At 61.7% G+C, this 22,375-nt stretch overlaps 7 protein-coding genes across 7 annotated transcripts; 2 read left to right on the top strand and 5 right to left on the bottom strand.

Annotated features, from left to right (window-relative positions):
• Window positions 1-44: 44 nt before the first annotated feature.
• On the top strand, window positions 45-2,740 carry SPRG_08970 (hypothetical protein). Its single transcript, XM_012348311.1, has 11 exons — window positions 45-811; window positions 857-951; window positions 1,001-1,202; window positions 1,249-1,526; window positions 1,574-1,765; window positions 1,813-1,949; window positions 2,004-2,083; window positions 2,129-2,168; window positions 2,211-2,372; window positions 2,424-2,567; window positions 2,620-2,740. Exons 1-11 carry the CDS (start codon window positions 74-76, stop codon window positions 2,718-2,720), a joined length of 2,169 nt encoding a protein of 722 aa, XP_012203701.1. The 5' UTR covers window positions 45-73; the 3' UTR covers window positions 2,721-2,740.
• Window positions 2,741-2,789: 49 nt separating this feature from the next.
• On the bottom strand, window positions 2,790-3,837 carry SPRG_08969 (hypothetical protein; the record flags this gene model as incomplete). Its single annotated transcript, XM_012348310.1, has 2 exons — window positions 2,790-3,460; window positions 3,504-3,837. 2 exons carry the CDS (start codon window positions 3,835-3,837, stop codon window positions 2,790-2,792), a joined length of 1,005 nt encoding a protein of 334 aa, XP_012203700.1.
• Window positions 3,838-4,379: 542 nt separating this feature from the next.
• On the bottom strand, window positions 4,380-4,712 carry SPRG_08968 (hypothetical protein; the record flags this gene model as incomplete). Its single annotated transcript, XM_012348309.1, has 1 exon — window positions 4,380-4,712. One exon carries the CDS (start codon window positions 4,710-4,712, stop codon window positions 4,380-4,382), a length of 333 nt encoding a protein of 110 aa, XP_012203699.1.
• Window positions 4,713-5,065: 353 nt separating this feature from the next.
• Window positions 5,066-6,346, top strand: SPRG_08967 (hypothetical protein; the record flags this gene model as incomplete). Its single annotated transcript, XM_012348308.1, has 1 exon — window positions 5,066-6,346. The coding sequence occupies one exon, from the start codon at window positions 5,066-5,068 to the stop codon at window positions 6,344-6,346; it is 1,281 nt and encodes a 426-aa protein (XP_012203698.1).
• A 611-nt stretch (window positions 6,347-6,957) lies between these two features.
• Window positions 6,958-12,701, bottom strand: SPRG_08966 (hypothetical protein; the record flags this gene model as incomplete). Its single annotated transcript, XM_012348307.1, has 4 exons — window positions 9,731-12,701; window positions 8,039-9,620; window positions 7,001-7,974; window positions 6,958-6,969 (listed from the first exon to the last, which is right to left on the bottom strand). The coding sequence occupies exons 1-4, from the start codon at window positions 12,692-12,694 to the stop codon at window positions 6,958-6,960; spliced, it is 5,532 nt and encodes a 1,843-aa protein (XP_012203697.1). The 5' UTR covers window positions 12,695-12,701.
• Window positions 12,702-13,412: 711 nt separating this feature from the next.
• SPRG_08965 (hypothetical protein) lies at window positions 13,413-16,610 on the bottom strand (the record flags this gene model as incomplete). Its single annotated transcript, XM_012348306.1, has 1 exon — window positions 13,413-16,610. The coding sequence occupies one exon, from the start codon at window positions 16,608-16,610 to the stop codon at window positions 13,413-13,415; it is 3,198 nt and encodes a 1,065-aa protein (XP_012203696.1).
• Window positions 16,611-17,750: 1,140 nt separating this feature from the next.
• Window positions 17,751-22,191, bottom strand: SPRG_08964 (hypothetical protein; the record flags this gene model as incomplete). The annotated part of the gene is made up of 1 exon (XM_012348305.1): window positions 17,751-22,191. One exon carries the CDS (start codon window positions 22,189-22,191, stop codon window positions 17,779-17,781), a length of 4,413 nt encoding a protein of 1,470 aa, XP_012203695.1. The 3' UTR covers window positions 17,751-17,778.
• Window positions 22,192-22,375: the final 184 nt, after the last annotated feature.

Genomic DNA, 22,375 nt, shown 5'->3' with positions numbered 1-22,375 from the left:
TTATTTATTGCACAACACAACGTCGTGGCTAAATTAGGGTTGCAGAAATAACGACACGGACAGGCGCGTCGTGATGGACTGTCCGACGCAAGGGCCCACGGACGACGCGCTGTCGCAGGACAGTCTTAGTCTCGACGGACGTGGACCGGCCATGAGCGAGATTGCAGACGACGAGAGCGACGACGCTGTGGAATCGCGAGCAGACGACGACGAGAAAGGCGAGTCGTGGGCCTCGGACCCGCCCGAATTTGCAGCGGCCTTGGCGATTTCCGAGTCGCGGGCGCGACTTAGCGTCATGCTTCCGACCGAGCCAACGAGCACCTTGCGAGCATATATTTCAACATCGGGGACGGACCCGCAAACCGACCGCTCCGGAGACCACGGCCAGGCACGGCGTGGCACCCGGCTCTCCCGTATCTTTACGGCGCCAGCAAGCGAAGCAAGAGCGCCAGAGCCCTTTACAGCGTCGACATTGCAGCTCCTGGACGTCGGTGCAAAGCTGGGACCGTCGTCGTCGCGCGCACTCATCGGGTCGCCGTCCCGTGAGCAGGTGCAGCCGACGGCTTCCCGCGTAGACACGCGCATCGCGATGCCCAAGTTGGTCAAGGAGGACAGTCGTCCAGTGAATGTGGATGCTGCTTCCAACGACGATACTACGCGCCACCCGTTCGTGCTGCTACCCACCGCCCCGGTGCTCGTGGTCTGGAACAGCGTTCAAGTGGGTCTCCTCCTCTATGTCTGCATCGTCGCGCCATACTTTATCTGCTTTGCGGCGCAACCTCTGGACGGCTACATCGCCCACTACAACATCGTTGGCTATGTCCGACATGTCCATGGGCTCACATTTGACATGTAGACCGTGGACCAGCTACGTGCCACGCACGCCTGGATCGACACGACGGACCGCTGCATCGACGTCTTCTTCGGCGTCGACATCCTGCTCACGCTGCGGTGGGTTTTGTATCCGTGTATCAACACAACAACGTCTATGTACCTGTAGACTGGCGTTTGTGGATCCGAGGTCGGGGGTCGTCGTGCGTGACCCGAGAGATATCGCGCGTCGGTATCTGCGCGGGTGGTTCCTCTTTGACGTTCTCGTGACGCTGCCATGGGATCTCTTTCGTATCGAACCGACGGCTGTCGCGAGCCTCGTTGGCGTGTTCCGGCTGGCCAAGCTCGGCAAAGTGCTGCGGCTCATCAAGGTCCGTGACGCACATGACGGAGATGCCTCTAGCAATGACGATCTAGTATGGTCAAATTCTCGAATTCTTTGAAGACCGGATCTGCTTGAGCCGGAACGCGGTCGTCGCGTTCGAGCTCCTCGCAACGATTGGGCTCGTAGCGCACTACACCGCGTGCGGCTTTTACCTCGTCGCTCGGCTGAATGACGACTACCTCAACACGTCGTGGCTCGCGACACTTGGCTTTCTGAACGAACCGCCATGGAACCTCTACGTGATTTCGCTCTACTGGTCGCTGACGCTCATGACCACGGTGGGCTTTGGGGACATCTACCCTGTCTCCATGTAGTTCTATATTTCTCTTGCTTGTTACCAATATGGATAAATGTTAGCTACGAGCGCAGCTTTGCGATCCTGGCCATGGGCGTCTCGGCCGCCGCGTACGCCTACGTCATCGCGTCCATGTCGTCGATCGTGCTGCTCATGAACATCAACGAGACGCGCTACTACGAGCGCCTCAACGAGGTCAACGCGTACATGAAGGCGCGGGACCTCCCCGCCTTGCTCCAATTGCGCACCCGCAAGTACGACCCAATATATGCTAAAGCTGGGGAAACGAACCGCGAGGTAGGTATTATCGGTACTTTTTACAGCGCAAGACGGTCTACAACGAAGCTCGCATTCTTCACGACCTGCCCTCGAACCTCAAGCACGAGGTCGCCGACCACTACGCCAAAGTCACGATCCGCAACGTCGTCTTCTTCCATGGTGGGAGCATTTTATATTTGTTTGTCAAGCGCGCTGAAGACATATATTGCGTAGATTTACCAAAGGGCTTTACGACCGAGATCGCAATGCGGCTCAAGCCAACATTCTGCCCGCCCAACTCGGTCGTAATCACGGTAGAACGCTCAACGCAACCTAGCAGCCCATCGGTGCTTTCGTAGATGGGCGAAGTGGCCAACGAAATGTACATCATCTCCAAAGGTGCGTGATATTAGCAGCTTCAAGTCCAATATACGACGCCAGGCATGCTGCACGTGACGCTGCCGCACAAAGAGTCGCAGCGGGACATTGGCATTACGTACCTCTACGACGGCAATCATTTTGGGGAGATGGCGCTGCTGCTCACGGACCAGGAGCGAAAACGCACGGCCACGGTGCGCGCCGAGCTCTACAGCGAGCTGCACGGTGGGACCAATATATATATATATATATATTGAATATTCATCGCGCTCGTAGGGCTCGAGTATGAACACCTCGAGGCTGTCCTCGCGCGGTATCCGATCGTGCTCGAGAAGCTCATGCACATGGCCGTTGCGCGCATGATTCTACTGACAAACCTGCAGAAGAGCAAGGTCACGAGCATGATCTTGGCCATGCCCAGTACACAACATTACATGCGCTGACGAGGTCTTGACCAATACGATTGGGCTAGAGAAAGGCGCGGCCCAAAAGTTCCAGCACATTGCGTCGCAGTCCAAGCTGCGCATCACAAAGCAGCTCATGCGCCGATTTTCACTCACTAGTAAAGTGTGAATTCACGATATATATTTCTCACAGAGGTCGTATGAGAAACGAGAATCCAACGCGACTTTATTCATACCATCATGCGGGGCCGCACCAGTGGTAGTTGGCCCCCGCACTCGCACAAATCGACTGCGTCCACCCCGCAAAGCAGGCTGCAATCGCGCCATCGTTGTAGTTGCAGTTGGTGCAGACCCCAGTGGGTGTTGAACAAACGGACGATGGCGGGCGCGTCGTGGCAGTTGGTGCTGGTGGCGTTGGTGTGGGTGCTGGTGGCGTCGGTGTGGGTGCTGTAGATGTTGAAGTCGGCGATGGCGTCGTCGGAGCTGGGGCTGGCACTATCGAGGGATCCGACGTCGGCTTGGGTGTTGGCACTGCCGTTGGCCACGGTGTCTTGGGCGGGTACGCGCTAGTCTGGCAAGAGAGGTTGTCACCGGGTGAGACTCCAAGCACCGAGCAAAACTTGACGTAGTTGGCGATACGCGCCTTCTCCGAGTTCTTATTGGGCGGGTTGAGACCGCACTCGAGGCCGCCGTTGATGAGATACGTCGTGTAGGCAAAGCCACCCGGCTGGCCGACCACGTTGTGGATGTTGCCATTCCACTTGTCCGTGTTCCAGTACCAGAGCGCGCTGCGCCACACGAGGTTCTTGTCGGTAGCGACGAGCTCTGGCTGGCGCACGAGATCGAGTCCGACAGCCGCCCCAAAGTCTTTGTAGTTGTAGTTCCATGAGAGCTGGATGGCACCGCGACCTAAACCTGTTGCTTCTTTTGCATCACCACCGGGAGCGCGTACCGTAATATTGCTTCCCTGGGTAGCACGGATACTCGGCGGACGCTTGGCAGTAGTCGTTCTTGGCGATCTCCTCGGCGTACTGCAGATACCCTGTCTCCAAGGCGACTTGCCCGAGAAAGGCAGCAACTTCCCGCTTGTCGACGTCGTTGTTGCCAGTGTTGGCGAACGCCGGGTACGTGCCCGCCATGAGCACGAGGTTCTCGTACTGGTACACGGGCAGCGCCTGAGGAAACAGCTGGACAAAGAGCGCCTTGGAGAAGATCGTTGCGAGGCCGCCTGCACACACTGCATGTGGCAGCAGCGAGAACCCGATATAGGTAAGTGCTCGAAGCATGGTCAATTCAGCAATGCGGCTAGGAATCGAACGGTAGGCTCAGATTGTCAGATGATGGATATTGGGTGTGGGACTATGACACGGTGTCAACGTGCCCCTTGACGAGGGGTGGTCTGAGTCGGATCGCCGCAGTGTGGTCGCATTGTGCCATTTTAGATCTTCGCTACCATATTTTTCCGAGCCTGCCAGAAGCCTCGACGCCCTTTCACGCCGCGTCGAGCGCACTACAGGCCAACGTGGGTTGCGATGATGGACGATGCGTGGACATTCTCAAACGTCAATGATTTAACCGGTGGCTAGTCGAGCCGCTACGATTTTTCTAGCCGGCTAAACATATCTTGCTATTGAATAGCCGGTTATGCTCCGCCGGTTTGCAGTCAGAAATCGGGGTTCGATCTTGGTCCGGTACACGGATATTTCCGTACCCGGTGCACTAGTACACGGTAGTGAAAAATCAAAAGCAAATTTTATAGCGTGTTTCGTTCAGTGACTAATGTGCATTTTGACGGGAATTTGTGGAAAAATTGCTGCCAAATGCCGCGCTAATTGTCGTGAAAGGCCTGGCGAGGCTCGTCACCCTCGTCGACTGTCGGCGCTCGCAGGTGCGGCGTTGGGAAACGAGGAAACGTGATCGCATTCAAATCGACCGTCGCCATAGGCCTGCGTGGCAGCGGTGTCTTCTTGGGGCATGCGCCGGCCGTGTACGTGAACGCCCGGTTGCTGCACTTTTTCTTCTCCGCAAGGCACGCGTTCATGTAGATGACACCGTCCGAGCCGCATTGCAGCTCCACGACGACGGGCGGACACATCTCGTCTCCGCACGCTCGGGTGGCCACGCACGCGACCGCCAGCAGCGCCACGGTCCGCCGGAGCATTTTCGAGTCGCTCTCAAAAGTGTTTAGCGTTGGCCAATTGGAACGCCGTGTGACAGAAGGGACGGGCTAGACAGACACGAGCAACTCGCTTGCGACCGCGCAGACTGGAGAGGCGACCTCGACCGCCCGTATTGCATTTGTCGACAAGGGTCAATGTGATAGAGTAATGAAACACGTCATGAGCCTCGGCAAGAGGATCCTCGACGCTAACCAATTACGCCAAGTGGATATTAGCCGGTAGTATCCCACAGCAGCTGGTATCCCGTGCGTGATTTTAATTTGCTACGCTTATTTAGCTGAACCAATCATAGACAAGCACTTCAATCCAGCGACAGGCCCAGGCAAACGGCAACATGCCCCTGGGGCTGAGCACGGACGTCCTCAGGACGATCGCCTCGTTCGTCGCGTGTCCCTACACGTTTCAAGCCCTCGTGGAGCTCGCGCCGTACGAGGAGCTCGGCGACCCGCTCCGAGCCTTCGCCACCCTCGCGCGCTCCGTGCCCGTCGCGTACCTCTGGCCTCGCTTGCACTGCGACGTACTCACGCCGGACGAGCTCGCATCTGTCGACGCATTTGCCTCGCTGCGGCCTCTACTGTGCTTTGGAGGTATTCCGCGAGCCAACTATTCCTTCCTGGATGAGGCACGCGTCGCTTTCTCCAAGCACGTGTCGTTGGCGGTTGCCAGCGCGCTGCTGGGACCACGAGTCGAGGAGCTGTCGCTGACGCTTGACCGAGCAGACGATCCGAGCGACATCACCGCCTTTCTGGAGGCTCTTGCTGCGGCACCGCGATTGCGCAAGGTCCAGCTTCGTCTCGGCGCTACCTTGGTGCCACGCCTTGTAGCTCCGGTACTCCATGCGCTCTTCCACCATCCGAGCATCAAAGACGTGGCAATCGATGGGTCTACCTGGGAGACGGTCCCTCCATTCGTCACGTACATGCTCATCGAATTGCTCCATGAACCACGCATGGAAGCCTTCGCTCTTCGCGGCATGGCTCCTCAAGATGACGGCCCGCTCATGGACGCGCTTCGCAACTCGACACTGCGCAGCGTTGACTTCGTGCGCCAAGCCAACCTCAGCGATCAACTACCGGCGTCGCTGCGGCACCTCCGCCTTCAATCCAAGTTTGGCGGCGCGTGGCAGCCCGCCGAGGTCCTCGCCGGCGCTCGGCTCACGCGTCTCGAGCTACTCGGTGCGGCTGCAACCACCTTCACGACAAAGCCCATGGACCTTTGCTCCGCGCTCCGAGCGATGCCAACGCTAGAGTACCTCGCCGTTGACCACGTATCTGCCTCCGTTGGCCAGAGCTTGGCTGAGGTGTTGCCAACGCTCATGCACCTCGAAGACCTTCGCCTCGACTGTGCAGCGATCTCGGCAGCGGACCTCGGATTTCTTGCGCGCTGTCGCCGCCTCCAGCGCGCCGCCTTGCGCAACATTGCGTGGGACCATGTTCGCACGTGGGAACTTTGGATCGACGACGCTGCTTCCTCCCCGCTGCGTCATCTCTGCCTCGCCGGGCACGCGATACCCACGGCCGACCTCGCTCGTCTCTTCGACGTCCTCTGTCCTCGCCTCTGCGTGTGCTGCCTCGACACAAGCGACCGCTGCAGCCTTCCCGACGCAAAGGATTAAAGCGATATCTACTCGCTACAAGTTGCGACGAATGATGCACAACGTGTCTTACATGCACTGCTGGGAAGCGGCGGCAGGTGTCTATGCCCGCGGTCGTTTGCTCTTTCAATGCTGCCCGACGGAACTGGTTGCGGGCCGCTACCGTGACTCATGATGGAGGCTGGTGCCGGTGCTTGCACTCGTTCTTCGAGTTGCTTCAAGCGGGTGTCGGCAACGAAGCAGACAAAACGCTGGACGATTGTGTGCACAACTCTGGTGCGCGTCGTACTTTCCAAGTATATTAATGACAATGTCTGTGCTCGAAGAGACACGATCTACACACGGACGTCGTCGCCGCCTGGGACCAGTGTCGACACGGGGGGCAGTGTTGATGGTTGCTTGGGTGTTCTGGTCGTCGTCCACGCGGGTGCTCATGTCGTCCAACGCCATGTCGTCGTCTTCGTCGGCCATTGGACAATCGAGCTCCTCGTCGCCCATGTCGACATCGTCGTCCGATGTGTTGTCGGAAGGCGTTGGGATTGCAAAGCTGATGGCGCCAAGCGTTGAGCGCACGGACGGGTCGAGGCGCGCTGGCTGGTCGCGCATGGCCCATACAAAGAAACCGAGGGGCATCAAGAAAGCGCCTTCGGGCCACGCCCCACCGGTTAGCGGAACGTGAAAGAGCAGGGGCACGTGCGAATCACCGTGGAGCGCCATGTAGTGCTCAATGCACTGAAGCACGAGCACGGCCGAGTAGACGCGCTTGCCCGTCGACTCGGGGGCGACGGGCGACGGGACTTGAAGCAACGCCAGCGACTCGACGTACTTGGTTTCCATTTCAGCGAGCCACGATTCGCGCTTGGCGTCCAGCAGCAGCAAGTCGGCGCCCCAGAGGTCGCGTGGCCACGGCGACGTCGCCGGCACGGCAAACGACGTGGGCGGGTGCGTCGGAAACTCGGCCGCGAGGAGCTCCATGCCTTTGGGAATCGCTTGCAGCGGCACCTCGTCCCACTCGAAACCGAGCGCGTCCAGTTGCGCCAGCGCCGATGGCACGACACCGGCCGGCGTCAACTGCCGCAGCCACATGACCACCAAGCCGAGCTCCATTCCGTGGGCGGCCGCTGGCCAGACGGCGACAGCCTGAATCACAAAGTCCCGGGGCACGTGCAAATGATCAAAGAGGGCCTTGAAGGTCGCGAGCGCCTCGAGCTTGGAGAGCCACCGAGCGTCGAGGTCGATGCCGCGGACGCGGAGTTCAAACCGGTGGTTCATGGTCGCAAACGTCTGCCCAATCTCAAGCGAGAGCAAGCACGCGCCGACCATGACGTCTTGCAGTTTCTCCGGACACGCACTCGAGACGTCGCCGAGGCGTGTGTACTCGGACGGCGGCGAGCGCAGTCGCATCCAGAGATCGAGCGCCTGCAGGTGTGCAATCCATTGGCGATGGGCATCGTCGAAAAACACAAAACCGAGCTCCGAGAGCTGGTCGCGCACGGTCGGCGGCATGGCGTCGTCGCTGCGCAGGCGCTGGGCGAACACCCCCAGTTTGAGCTTCCACGTCATGGACGGCCACGCGCGGTCGTTCTCGGGCACGGTAAACGTCGGCGGCACCTCCAAATGGCCGTTCATCCGCTTGAACGCGCGAAGGGCTTCGAGAGCGACGTTGTAGACGACCATGGACGGGCGCGGCGGTGGCGACGGAGACACGGGCACCGATCGGCTCGGCGAGCTTGGCGTCGAAGTGGACGATGGGCGAGGGCGCGACCGGTGTCGGTGGGGTCGAGGTCGGTGCGGGTGGATGGGCATCGGCCGCAGCGACTCGAATGGCCTCGATCGTCGTGCGCGGCAGCAGAAGCATTCGCTTGGCCGTCGTCATGCACTCGACCCAGTGACCAAGCCGCGTGCCGTGCAGGTCGGGGGGCCACTCGGGGTCGGACGGCACCACGAACTCGGACGGGACGGGCTTTCGGCCGTGGAGCCGGTAAAAGATGCGGAGACCGTTCACCACGTGGGCCCACGTTGCTGTCGAATTGAAGCGAAAGCCGATCGCGCGCAGCTTGGCAGTCTGTTCCGGCAGCAGCTTGGTCGCGCGGAGGCCCACGTACCACGCGAGCTCGCCCAAGAGCACACCGTGCCACAGCGTGGGCCAGGCCAGCGTCGTGGGCACGACAAAGTCAAGCGGCACGGACGCCTCGCCGACGACGCGCCGGTAGGCGTCGACGAGCGACACAAAGACGTCAAAGGGCGGAACGTCCGAGAAGAGGCCAAGGCTTCGCAGCATCCGTTCCATCTCGGGCGGGATCTCAAACCAGTGGTACCGGAGCGACGGCGGAACATACGCCAAGAGAATGTTGGCGGCGCCCGGCGGCCACGCGTCGTCGCCGGCCGGCACGACAAAATCCAGCGGGATCGCGTCGACGCGCCCGTGCAGGCGATGGTACACCGCCAGCGCCTCGATTTGCACCGACAAGTCGATTGTGAGCACGACGCGGTCGCTGGATGACGCGTCTCGCACGACACAGCGCGAAGACGGCGCGGTCGAGCGCCACGTCAAGCCAACGGCGCGCAGATCGGCCTCCCGCGCGACATCGTACATGCGCTTGTAGCTGCAGATCTTGGAGACGATGATGCCAAGGCGCATGCCGCGACAGCCTTCCGGCCACTGCCGCGTCTGAACCGACGGCACGACAAAGTCCGCGGCACTTCGGCCGCGCCGTGCAGAGCTCGGTAAATCGCAATCGCAAGAGCTTTTATGTGCCAGTCGGCGACCTGCCACCGTCGTTGCGACCACCGGCGTCAGCGGCTGTCCCTGAGGCCTCGGTTCCAGCACCTTGAGATTATTGCGAGGCGACGGATGAATCGGGGTGCGTGCTTGCGCCGCGTGTCCGGCTCGTGGCTGGCTCTGGAGCCACCGAACGCCTTCTGCTAGCGGAAAGCCGTGGCTGTGCTCTGGCCACGCGACGCCGGTCGCGGGAATCGTAAACGTCGGAGGCAGGCGCGCCGACCCGAGGACCTCACGCAACACTCGCCCCATCGCGCGCAGTCGCCCCTTGACCGCTTCAACCTCGGCGCCAGTACGCGGCGCGACAAACGGCTGCGCGCTGCTGGTCGTCGGCTGCGCCCAGAGCTCGCCGACGGCAGCCGCAGTTGCAGGTGGCAGTAGCGACAGTCGGTGCGCGACGCGCGTGCGATCCGACCAGTACCCGAGCCGGAGCCCGGCAATGTCCGCGGGCCACGACGCTGGCGCGACAAACGCACTCGGCACCCGCAGTGCGCCGTAGTTGTGCGCAAACCACTGCAGCCCGCGAAGGATGCGCGCCCACGTCGCGTCCGCGTTAAAGTAGAAGCCCGCTTCTCGAGGAGCGTGAGCTGGTCCGCGTCCAGCGCCCGCGCCTTCAAGCCCACCGACCACGCGAGGTCTCCGAGCGAGAGGCCGCGCCACGCGTCGATCCACGGCCCGCCCGACGACGGCACGACAAAGTCGCGGGCCACGGCGCCCGAGCCAAACTCGGCGCGGTACATCTTGACGAGCTCCACAAACGTCCGAAAGTCCGGGATGTCGGTGACGATGCCCGCGGACCGCACCCACTGGGACTGGCCGTCCGTGAGCTCGTAAATGTGCGCTCGGAGCGACGGAATTACGTGCTCGAGCACGACGCCCTGCGACGCGGCCGGCCACGCGTCGTCGTCGGCCGGCACGACAAAGCCCGGCGGTATCTTGAGGTGCCCATGGAGCCTCTTGAAGGTCACGAGCGCCGTTAAGAGCGGGTCCCAGCGCATGTTGCGCGCGTGGAGCTTGCCAGAGTCGGCGTACTGCATCACGGCGCGCGTGACGCCCCGCGTCGTGCGCCAGAGGAAGCCGAGCGCATCAAGCATGCGCTGGCGCTCCGGCGGCAGCAAAACGCTCGAGTAGCGCAGCTGAGAGACGAGGATGCCCAACGAGAGGCCGTGGAGGTGCGGCGGGTACGGCGCCGCCGCCGGGATGCGGTACGAGGTCGGCACCGCCAAGTCGCCGTGCTCCCGCCGGTACAGAATCATAGCCTCGATCTTCTGGTCCCAAGGACGCTGCGTTCGAGCTCTGACCGACACTTCCGAGCCCTCGGTCTCGTTCGGATCCAGCTTGACGCCGTCCTCATTGTCCTCATTGTCCACCGGCGCATCGGTCCAATCAAAGCCGAGCGCCTCCAGCGCCGCCTTGTGCGAAGGGTCAATCCACGGCTGCGTCCGGAGAGCGCCGAGCACGGCACCGAGGTGAAGGCCTCGCCGCTCGAGGTCGGTCGCCTCGGGTGGCACCACGTAGTCGTCGGGCACGTTGGCGTCTCCAAACTCGGCGCGGTACGTCGTGAGCGCCGCAAGCACGTGGGCCCAAAGCGCTGCCGAGAGGTCTCTTTGGTCGCGGCTTCCGACATGGCGGGTCTCGAGGCGCTCGATCTCCAGCTGCACGGACGCTGGCAGTTGCCGGAGGTCGCGGGCGCGCTGGAGGCGTTGATGCCAGCGTCCGAGTTGCAGTCCGCCAAGGTCGGTGGGCCATGCGTCGTCGTCGGTCGGCACGACAAAGGTCTCTTCGACGTTAATGTTGCCGTGGACGCCCTTGTGCGCGTGCAGCCCACGAAGTATGCGCGCCCACGTCGTCGGACTGTTGAAGACGAAGCCTGTCGCTGCCAGCTGCTCCTCCTCGCCGGGAGCGAGCCCCGCGGCCCGCAGCCCGACGCCAAATGCGATCTCGCCCAGCGCGAGACCGTTCCATTGCGCGGGCCAGTCGGGGGAGGCAGGCACTTGGAAGTCGAGGCCAACGCTGCCATGGCCAAAGCGGGCTTTGAAGATGCGGAGGAGTCGGAGAAGCTCGGGCCACTGCGGGCGGTCCTTGCAGAGCCCGAGTGAGTGGACAGCCGTCTGCTGATCGAGATGCAGATCGTAAAAGTGGTGCGGCAGGCGCCGGAGCATCTCGTGCACGACGAGACCGCTCGTTTTGCGTGGCCACGGCGGCGAGTCCTCCGGCACGGTAAACCCGACCGGTACGTCGACGTGGCCGTAGAGCGTGTAAAAGACTTGGAGCGTTTGGACGAGGTCGACGAGCGACAAGGACTTGGTGCAGCCGACGCACGGCAGGCGCAGATGCCGGAGCTTGTTGACCCAAATGTAGCCGAGGTCGTCGAGGTCGGCGATGCGATCTGCGTACTGGAGGTGGATCGTCGCCCGGAACGCCGTCACGTACGCACCGAGCGTCATGCCGCGCAGGTGCCGCGGCCACCGACGGTCCTCGACGTCGACGGTGAACGTCATCGGAACGATCAAATGGCCGTAGATCGACCGGTACGTAATGAGCGCGTCCATCTTGTCCGCCCACGAGACGCGGAGGCGCAGCGGCCGACTGTCGTCTGCGTCCGCTCGCTTGCGCTTGATCGACGTCGGCGATTCATTTGGCGCGTTCGGGAGCGTTTGCTTGGGCGCGTTGCGCAGCAGCAGCATGTTGGCCCGCCGGAGCCTGCCTGCGTAGTAGCCGAGACGCATGCCCTGCAACGAGGCGTCCCAGTCGTCCGTGACTGGCACGACAAAGTCGGCGGGGACGTGCGCCTTCTCCAGCTTGGCCTTGTACGCGTCGACACCACGCTCGATGGCCGCCCACGTCTCGGGCGACTGGAAAGTCAGCTCAAAATCGTCGAGCTGGAGGCGCTTGTCTCGCGGCAGCACCTCGCGCTTGATACCGAGGAACCACACGAGCTCACCGAGGCCGACGCCATGGAACTCGGACGGCCATGCGTCCGTCGCGGGCACCACGTACTCGATCGGTACGATCTTGCTGTCGACGTTGGCCGCGTAGAGCGTGAGGAGGCGCTGGACGTCGCGCCACGGCGGCAGGTCGGTGCAGAGCGAGAGGCGGTGCAACGTCGTAACGTCGTCAACGCTTAGCTCGTAAAAGTAGCAGCGGAGCGTCTGCGGCGCGTACCAGAGCGCGACGTTGGCCGCGTCCGCCGGCCACGCATCCGAATTTTCAGGCACGATGAAGCTCTGCGGGATCTGCAAGTGCCCGTGCTGGTCGTGGTACGTTTGGAGCGCGGCCACGAGCGCCGAGAGCTCAACCTTTTGGAGGCGCAGCTTGCCAAAGACGCTGACGACGGTGCGCTCGATGCCCTCGGTCGGCGACCACACAAAGCCAAGCGCCTCGAGCAGCTCGAAGCGGTCCGGCTCCTGCATCTTGATGGCGTTGCGGGCGTTGGCCGAGATCATGCCCAGCGCCGCGCCATGCAGGTGCGCCGGCCAGGGCTCGGCGTCGGGCACGCGGTAGTTCGAGGGCACGCGGCAGTGGCCGTAGATGGAGCGGAAGATCGCGAACGCGTGCACCTTGTGCTCCCACGGCGTCTCGATCATCGGTGATTATGCCAACTGCGGAGCGCCGTCGTAACGACAATCTGTGACAGGACCACCTGGTGTCCATTTGAACACACCCAAGGATGCTAAACATACAGTAGCTCTGTTACTACGGCAACAGATCGTATCGTTGGTCGTCGTAGTCCGCGATTACTGGTCGTCGGCCAATCATCGCGAGCGACGACCATCGACACCATTACGTAGCCGCTAAAGCGTCGGCCGCCCGGCACCAGTCGTTCTGCCAACGCCTTAACGGTTAAAGCGGCGTGTTTCTAGACACCGTCAGCACCACCGAATTCTTGTTGCACACTATTTCACGGTGCACCATTGCTCGTCGGAGGTGATGTGCATGCGGCAGATATTAGGACAGGTCGTCTCGGTTGCCACCCCTTTGGCTGTGAGGCGCTGCATACTTTATGTTTGGGATGCTAGACTATTGCTCCTGTCGGCTGGCGATGTCGGTATCGCACGGGCTGGAAAACCCCACGCTGACGTCGACCCCAGTACGCACTGCGACTGCAGACAAGGTGATATGCACTTGGCACTGATGACGTGGCGCGCTGTGGCATCATCTTGAAATGGTATGGACTCGTTGTGCAATTTCGACTGTCTGCCTTGCACCGTAGCCAAGCAATCTGCCAAGGGTGGCTTTGGTCGCCCAAAACATCTCATTGCAGATATAAGGACCTGCTCAACAACAATTTAGTATCATTTGGGGTTATGTCGGCGTCTTTAGAGCTACCAAAGCGGCCCGTCGGGCCCGTGACATCCGGACGTGGCCGTTGTTCAGTTGTTGTAGCAAGTGGCCGAGCGGTAGCGCTGCGCTCATCTTATAGTCAAACGGGACGTCCAAGTGCCCGTAGTGATCGCGAAACTGGCGCAGGGCATCGAGAAAGGCAGCCCACTCGGTCGGCTCTTCGAGGCAGACCACCGGTGTCGGACTCGAGTCCCAGAGGTCCCCTGGAGACGACTCTAAGATCGTAGCGGTGTGCGTTGTCTCGTTGAGGTGCGTGAGGTCGACCAAGTTCACGGTACCCGCGTCCAAGTGCCACTTGAAGCCGAGCGCGTCGAGCTGCGCGGCGGCCCACTCGACGACTCCTGCTTGTGTCAGCTTGCGCAACCACGCCACCGCAGCGCCAAGAGGAAAACCGTGCATTGTCGCCGGCCACATATCGGTGGCTTCGACGACGAGCGACTGCGGCACTCGCAAATGGTTGTGGATCGCCTTGAACGTCGCGAGCGCTTCGAGCTTGGACCGCCAGCGCGCGTCGAGGTCGATGCCGCGGGCGCGGAGTTGAGGCCGGTGATTTGTGTCTTCAAACACTCGTCCAACCTCGAGACGGAGCAGACACGCCCACACTGGCATGGCTTGCAGCACTGGAGGGCACGCGGGCGAGACAGCACCGAGAAGCGTCGACTCGCAGCTGGTCTGCGGACTCTGCAGCCACGCATCCAGTAGACTCAGGTAGACGCTCAGACGCCGCGTGTCGACAGCCTCCTTCGGGATTGGAGCTGCGACCACGTCGCGAACGACCGTGGCACTGGCATCTGGCGTCCGAGTTGGCGGCAACACGGCGTTGGGCGCCTCAGTCGCGTCGTCCTTTGTTGTTAGCGCATCGATGGCCGCGACGGTCTCTGCTGGCAGCAGCCGAAAAGATCGAGCGCGCGTGATCACGTCGACCCAGTGCCCGAGCCGGAGACCGTGCAACTCCGCGAGCCACTCGGTTGACGCCGGCACGCCAAACGATAACGGTACCGTCGTCGATCCATGCAGCTTGTAGTACTGTCGCCAGCCCCGAACGATGCGCGCCCACGTCGCCGGCGAGTTGAAGACGTAGCCCGTGGCGTGAAGCCGCGCGCGCCGCACCGTGTCGAGTACACGGGCCTTGAGCCCAAGGCTCCAAGCAAGGTCGCCGAGCGCGAGGCCTCGCCACGCGTCGGGCCAGTCGTCGCCTGTCGTTGGAGGCACGACAAAGTCGCGCGGGATCGCACCGGTGCCAAACACTTGGCGGTAGATCGTGATGAGACGAAGAAGCATCGCAAAGTCGGGCAGGTCAGTGACGATACCGGCAGCATGCACACGCTCGGCGTCGGCGTCCGTGAGCTCGTAGAGTTGGGCCCGAAGCAACGGGATGACGCAGTTGAGCACGACGTGGTGCGCAGCTGCTGGCCACGCAGCGTCGTCGGGCACGACAAAGCCGTCGGGAACGTCGAGATGCCCGTGGAGGCGCTGAAACGTCACCAGCGCTTCGATCAGCGCATCGAACGCCACCGGTCGAATCTGAGTGTCGGGGTCGTACGGCCATCGGACGCGGCAGCGCGAGCCGGAGCCCCGGAGGCGCCAGAGAAAGCCGATGGTGTCGAGGTCGCGGAGACGGTCGGGCCGCAGCTGCTTGGACCCGTGGCGCAGGCGGCTCACAAACCTGCCGAGCGGCAAGCCGTGCAAATAGCTCGGGTAGCTTGCTGTCGCGGGGATGACCAAGGTCGAGGGCACGGCGACGTGTTGGTGTACTTGTCGAAAAATCACGAGCGCCTTGAGCTTGTCTTCCCACGACCACTGGTGGATACCCCGGGCAACGGTGGCGCCTGTACGCGGCGGATCGATCGCGTCATTGTCGTCCTTAGCGACGACCATGGCAGACGTTGCGATGACCCCGGCGACGTCACTCGTGTCGTCATCCACTACGTCGGCTGCCTTGGCGACGACGACCCGGCGCTTGAAACCGAGTTTGTCCAGCGCCGCGACGCGGTCAGGGTGCAGCGACAACGACTCGCGCAGCAAGACGGCGACAGCGCCGAGCTGGAATCCAAGGCAGCTCGTGGGCCACAAGGATGACGTCATCGGGACGCAAAAGGCTTTCGGGACGTCCACTTGGCCGTGGATGATGTGGAACGTCTCGAGCGCTCGCAGTGCCACGTCATAGAGCGGCGTCGCGTCGTTCAAGGGCGACCCTTGGTTGAGGTCCTCGACGTCTTGCTGCGTCACCGGCGGCAGCACACGCAACACCGCAGCGCGGGCAACGAGACCAAAGAGATGTCCGAGGCGCAGGCCGTGCAGGACGTTGGGCCACGCGGGAGCGTCGGGGACGACGAACGTTGCGGGAACGGTCGTGCTTCCGTGCATGTGTTGGTAGTGGCGGAGGCCGTCGACGACGCGCGACCACGTTGCATGTGCGTTGAACTCGACCTTGAGGTCGTCGAGCTGAAAGCGCTTTTCTCGGGGCAGCCCCTCGCGCTTCCGGCCGAGGTACCAGGCGAGCTCGCCCAGCGCTCGGCCGTGGAGCTCGGACGGCCACGCCTCGTCTGATGGTACTCTAAAGTCGATCGGGATCGCGTTGCTCCCAGCGCGCGCCTTGTAGAGCGCCAGCCCCTTGAGCACGTCTTGCCACGCGAGGAGGTCGGGGCAGAGACCGAGGCCGTGCACGACGCTGACGTCGGTCGCTGGGAGCTCGTAAAAGTGGCACATGACCATCTGCGGCGCGCAATAGAGCAAGAGGCCGGCGGCTGCGCTGGGCCATGCGTCGTCGTCGGTGGGTACGACGAAGTCCTTGGGTATCTCTAGGTTGCCGTGGGCAGCGCGGTAGGCCTGGAGCGCGGCAACGAGCGCCGAGAGCTCAGTGCTCTGCAAGCAGCGCACGCCGTCGACGAAGAAGGGCATCCGATACACGATGCGACTCAAGGACCAGACAAAGCCAAGCGCCTCGAGCAGTGCAAACCTGTCGGGCGCGTAGGACTTGATGGAGATGCGAATGGCGATGGCGATCGAGCCGAGCAGCAGGCCGTGCAGGCGCGCTGGCCACGGCGCCGACGCCGGGACCTTGTACTCGGCTGGGACGCGGCAGTGACCATGGACGGTGCGGAAGATCGCGAGCGCCGCCACCTTGTCTTCCCACGGAGTCCGCCGGCGGGACGCCATCGTCAATTTGGGCGTAGGCCAATCGGATCGCCGGAAATAGATAACATATAGAAAGGCGAAAAAGCAATAGTTAACAGAAAGCTCGAGATCGCGCTCACACTACGGCGCGTAGCACTGGTGGCTGGCTGTACTGTTTGTCTACTCCCTGTGCGATCACGATGTGCAGGTGCCGCACATTGTGATCGCACAGGGAGTAGGCAGTACAGCCAGCGCTACTAATATAGTAGTAGATTGAAAGTAGCGTCCAGTATACGTAGTCAATTTCTACCATGTTGTCGTCCATCGAGCCCGTGGTATTGCTTCGCCGCGGGCGCTGTGTGTCTCGTTATCGCCGCCGTCCGTTCCTCGAGCTGCTCCTACCGGATCGTTGGGGTGCCGTTGACTCGTGCCTCGACCTCGACTCGATGAGCGATGCCGAGGCAAACCTGCATTTCCGCTTCACCGTGGCGTCTCTGATGCGCCTCTCGCGTGCTCTTCAACTCCTGGACGTCGTCTTCACCGGAGGCGGGATCGATGCCTCGCTGTTGCAGCTCTTTGTGTTGCTCTCACCCGCTTGACCTAACCCCAGCGGTACATGTACTGCGATATGAAGACCACATTTGGTCGGTCCAGGGGTACATAATGTACCCTGGGTCGGTCGCGTGAGTTTATGTGCCGCATACTACTAGTACTAGTACAAATACGTGATCGATGCGCTCTACACTCTTCTTCCAGCAGACGCCAAGCGCCTCCTTAAGTACAAGGATGCAATTGTCGCCAAAGATTCGCCTCTGACTAATGCCCAATGTCTTCGGGTTTATCGATGCTGTCTTCGTCGTGATTGCGGCGGCTTGGGCGGTCGTCGTCTGACGAGATCGGCCGGCTGTCGGTCATCGCGGCAAATTGGAAGTGACGTGAGCGCGAAAGCCGACAGGTTAGAAGTAATGAAGGTCAAGGCCTCTGCCACTATTTGATGTACTTTAATCAGTCAAACGAAGAGTCCTCATCGTTTTGGAATCGATTTGGGCGGATTCTACGATTAGTTTTCAGAGAGCTCCCATTTTATTACTTGTGACAGGATAGAATTGCAGATCCTGGAAAATGGAGGGCGTATCTCTCTATTGATGGGGAAATCTTGAACTGAAGGGCGTCGAGGGCACACGTCGTTGTCTCCTGCGCCCATCTGAAGCTACCTCGGCATGGACGACGTTGGTCGGGACGTTGGCGGCAGTTGCATCGCGAGCGGCATCGTGTACGGCGCGGCGCGCGCGAGGGGTGCTGCGTCCGGAATGTCGCTCTCACTCGGCAGCGGGATCGCAAACACGCGCCAGAATTTCACGTCGACCGCGTACACCGTGGTGCCGTAGCGGTACGTCAAGATACCGTTGACGACGGCGGACGCCATGTCGAGGTAGTAGACGTCGTTGTAGAGCCACGCCTCGTGGCTAAAGAGATACTTGGCGCCCGCGCTCAAAAAGAGCGAGTCGACTGTGCACTTGGGCGGTGCGCGCCGGAGTAGCCACCGCGCGCCTGTGTACAGCCCGAGTTTGCAGCCAAAGACGACGCCGAGCAGCGTGAACAAGCGATGCCGTTGCCCGATCGCGATCGACGCCGTCGTGCACTCGAGCTGCAAGTCGATCTGCGCCACGCGGCACGTCGGCGCGACGGTCGCGATGGGCGACACCGGCGCGACGCCCGAGAGGATGCTGGTGACGGCCCAGACGCCCCACGTATTGAGCATCGCATAGTACGGCGTGTACGCCTGCGTGTACACAAGGGCAATGTCGTTGACGACCTCGACGAGCCACGTGACTTCGGACGCCGCCAGCACGATCGTGTACCACGGGGCGGGCGTCGGCGTTAAAGAGGAAACGCCGCTGCGCACCGAGAGCTGCAGCGTGCTCGTCGAGAGAAGCGCGAGGGCCGTGAGACTGCGGACAAAGACGAGCGGGCGGCCAACCCAGACGAGCGCGCCGACGCGGTTGAGCTTCATGATGTTTTTGCCTTCGACGTGGCCGCGGCAGACGCAGATGTAGACGACGACGACGACCGTGAGCACCATCATCGCACACGTGACGTAGACGTTGCAGTTGCGCGCATAGGTGGCGAACGTCGTCGGTACTTGGTACGACTGGACGTCTTGGCGACTCGGGTACATGAACTCGGAGAGGAGCGTGACCGAGCCGTCGTCACCGGCGAACTTCACGACGGTGTGGTCCCCGACGACCCAGTGGTAGAGAAAACCCCAGGCAAAGTAGGTGAAATCCGTCTCGTCCAGGAGACCAGCGGTTGCCAATGCCAACGGCAAGGACGCGTTCCAGCGTCCATACTGCATGACGCGGACGTCCAGCGCCGTCATTGCCGTCACGGCCAGCGACTTGGCGTCGGCGACGGCACCTGTCGGTGGCACATACGTGTCGAGAAACGCCGTCGCCGACGCGATCGCGGCGGTGCACGTGTTGATGTTGGTGAAGTCGAGAGTGCACGTCGCATGTGCGTCAAAGTCTGGCAACATACTGGTCATCGCGACGGCAAAGAGGACGGGATCAATGTTGAGGAGCAGCGGCGTCGCGTACGACGTCGCGTAGCAGCCGTAGTCGAAGGCAAAGAAGGTGTTCATGCCCGAAGCACTCGTGGGACTCGCGGCACTCGGCGGCAGCGCGTCGCAGAGGGGCGACCCGCCAAAGGTCACAAACGAGCTGCGGGCCCACACGGGTGGCGCCGCCATTGCATTGTACTGGATGTTCAAGCTCGTGTACGCAGCAGCAGCGCTGGCATTCGTGCGCAGCGCCGTTCGAACGTCGTTTTCGATGGCTGCGACCGCCGTCATGAGCGCGGCGGGTACTGGTACGTAGTGCATGTCAATGGAGCCGAAAGGTCCGAGTGTCGAGCGCACGGCGGCGAATCCAGGGCCCACCGGTGACGGCACCGAGCCGTTGCGACGAAGCACCGACTCGAACGACGCGTTGGCAAACGCGTAGTCGGCGCTCTCGACGACGAGACTCGAGCCGTAGACACCCGGCGGGTGGTCCGTTGCGTTGGCGACGACCCAGCGCAAGTCGTTGCCGAGTCCCCAGCTCATCTTGAACGAGGTTTGGCTCGGGAACCGGTACGAACCATTCAGCGCCGTGAGCGTAAACGGGTAAGAGAAGCCGTACGCGTTTTCGATCCAATACGAATTGAGGACGCCGACGGTCTTGTAGTTTTGCCACTGGGCCTTGAACTCGGCGACACCGTGCGTTGTCCAGTACGTGGCTTCGTCCAAGAGGGAGAGCGATATGGGCGACAAGGTGGTTTCTAGCCATTGCTGCCCCGACGCCGACGACCGAAGGGCCCGCGCGATACCGACGTCGAAGGATTCGCCATAGGACGCGAGCCACTCGGCGCCGTCAATGTTGCGCAGTACAGTCTCGAGGAAGACAGCGCCGTTGCTGCCCATGGACGCACATCGCGCCGCCCGCTTGGACGTGTGTGCGAGCGACCACGTTCGATTCAAGTCCACATAGCAGTAGGACGTTGCAATCCACGCCACGTCGTTGGCGGACGATCCGCGAAGGCCTTGAATCGTCTGCATCAAGTTCGTGACGTACTGAAGCTCGTAACGCACGCCGACGTTGCCGGGTATCGTTAGCGTGTGGGTCGAGGCACCAAAAGAGCCGGGCAGACTCTGCAAGGTCAGGTCCAGTGGCGACGATAGATTGCCGAGAAGCAGCGCATGATTGAAATACGTTGCAATGTACGCGTGGATCCCGGTGCTGTTGAACGTGGCCCACGCCAAGTCGTTGGCGAGCGTCACCTGGGACACCTCGAGGTACGTCACTGACCCAAATGTCGCGACGCCCAAGTACAGACCGCTCATGGTCTGGACCAGTCGACGCGACCACCGGCGGTGCCACGCTACGGGGACATAGGCATCCGAGAGCGGCGGGATCCGCCCGATGGAGAGCCGGCGCAGACTCATTATGGCTTCGAGAAGCTGGTGCGAGTTGCGCTTGAGTCGCTCACTACCGACGACCGAGTCGTCCGAGACAACCCAGAGACTCAGGTCGAACGTAAAGCGCCATCGCCTGAGGCGCACGGGAATGAGGCCGCACATGGCGCACGTCACGCGGTCGACGGGCGTTGACTTGGAAAACCGCTGCCACGAGATGAAGCAAGTTGCGACGCCCGAGACAACGACGGGGCAGTTGTCCGATTCACTCTTGCAACGCCGGCGGAGGACCGTTGCGGTGGCGACACCGATGCCGACGCTGGCGACGGCAATCACACAAAGCACTTCGACACGGTGCGTGCTGCCAACGTGGATAAGCATGCTTTCGCAATGGAGGTTCATGGCCATATTGATGGCAGCGCACTGCTTGCTCATGGTGGCCTCGAGCAGGATCGGGTTCGCGGCTTCCAAAACGACATAGCTGAGCCAGACAGCCAGTGCGCTCCACGGCGCGTACAACGCCGTGACACTGGGCACAACCAGCACGAGGAGCTCAGTGATCGCGTACGTCACCCACGTCGCCTCGCTGGCAAGCACGGCGATGTCGGCCGGCGACCGCGCGTGGAGCTGCAGCCGCGTCCACGCATCGCCAAGGCGCACGAGCTGGACGTTGGCCGTGCTCAGCAAGAGGAGCGCTGTCGCGCCGCGCAGAAAGACGAGCGACCGACCGACCCACGTGGACCCGACCACGCGACTAAAGGCAAAGAGGTTGGCGCCGAGACCGACACAACCGTCGCGGAGACCGAGCCAGAGGCAGAGACACGCAACGAAACAGAGCACGCTGGTGGTGTAGCCCGTGATGTAGTACACGATTGCAGTTGCGCTCTTGATGTAGTGACTGCCGCCGCTCGTTGCGTACGGCGTGCTAACGTAGGTGCTCGAGATAAGAACCACGTCGCCGACGTCGCCATGGAGCGCCACGACTTCACGACTGCCCAAAAGCCACTCGAGGAGCATCGCCACGCCAAAGAACCCAAAGGGCGTCGAGTCTACAAGCGGCTCGGACAAGAGCGTCCACTGTGACTGCGTCGCGGCGTCGGTGGCGAATTGAATGACGCGAACATCGAGCGGGACGAGATCGTTGAGCACCGGCGTCGCTTTGATGAAGCGCAGCTCGGATCCAGCAATGATTTGATCGGCCATACCGAGGTATTCCAGACACATCGGCGACGACGGCAAAGTGTCGAGCGCGCAAATGGCCTCGGGCGTCGGTGACGGAACGAGCAGGCGGCTCAGCAGCACCGTCATTGGTAGCAGCGACAGGCGGAAGGGTGTTACACCGGTGCATGCGTCGTCATAGTCGAAGAGCGATTGCACGTACGTCGTCGGTGGTTTCGAGAGGCAGAGTGGGCTGCCACCGGCAAACAAGTAGCTGCCAGATGTCCACGCCACCGGTGCGGGTGCCAGAGCCAGCGACGGCAGTGTCACAATCGGCGTCGAGAAGGTGCTCTTGCCGAGAACGCTCTGAAACAAGGTTTCCGAGACCGACTCGTAGAACTGCTGGAAGGACAGAGGGACGGGGACGTAGTAGGCGTCGATACTGTTAAAAGGCCCGATGGCCGTTCGCACGAGCCCTGACTGATTCACAAAGACACCGGCGACGGTCTCCATCCCGAGCAACGCCTCAAAGCTCGTTTTGTGGCCTAGAAAGTTGACTGCGCTCCGCACGAGGCTTGTATTGAAGAGCCGGGCAAAAGGTAGAGATCGTTCGCGGGGTATCCGCAGAGCAGAATGGCGTAACCTCGGCCCAATGTTCGACGGGACGTTCTTGATGTCGACCGAGAACGCATCCCGA

Source organism: Saprolegnia parasitica, assembly GCF_000151545.1.
Source record: "Saprolegnia parasitica CBS 223.65 unplaced genomic scaffold supercont2.42, whole genome shotgun sequence".
Lineage (NCBI taxonomy): Eukaryota > Oomycota > Saprolegniomycetes > Saprolegniales > Saprolegniaceae > Saprolegnia > Saprolegnia parasitica.
The sequence above is the reverse complement of the archived record's forward strand: the minus strand, read 5'-3'. Positions and strand labels throughout refer to the sequence as shown.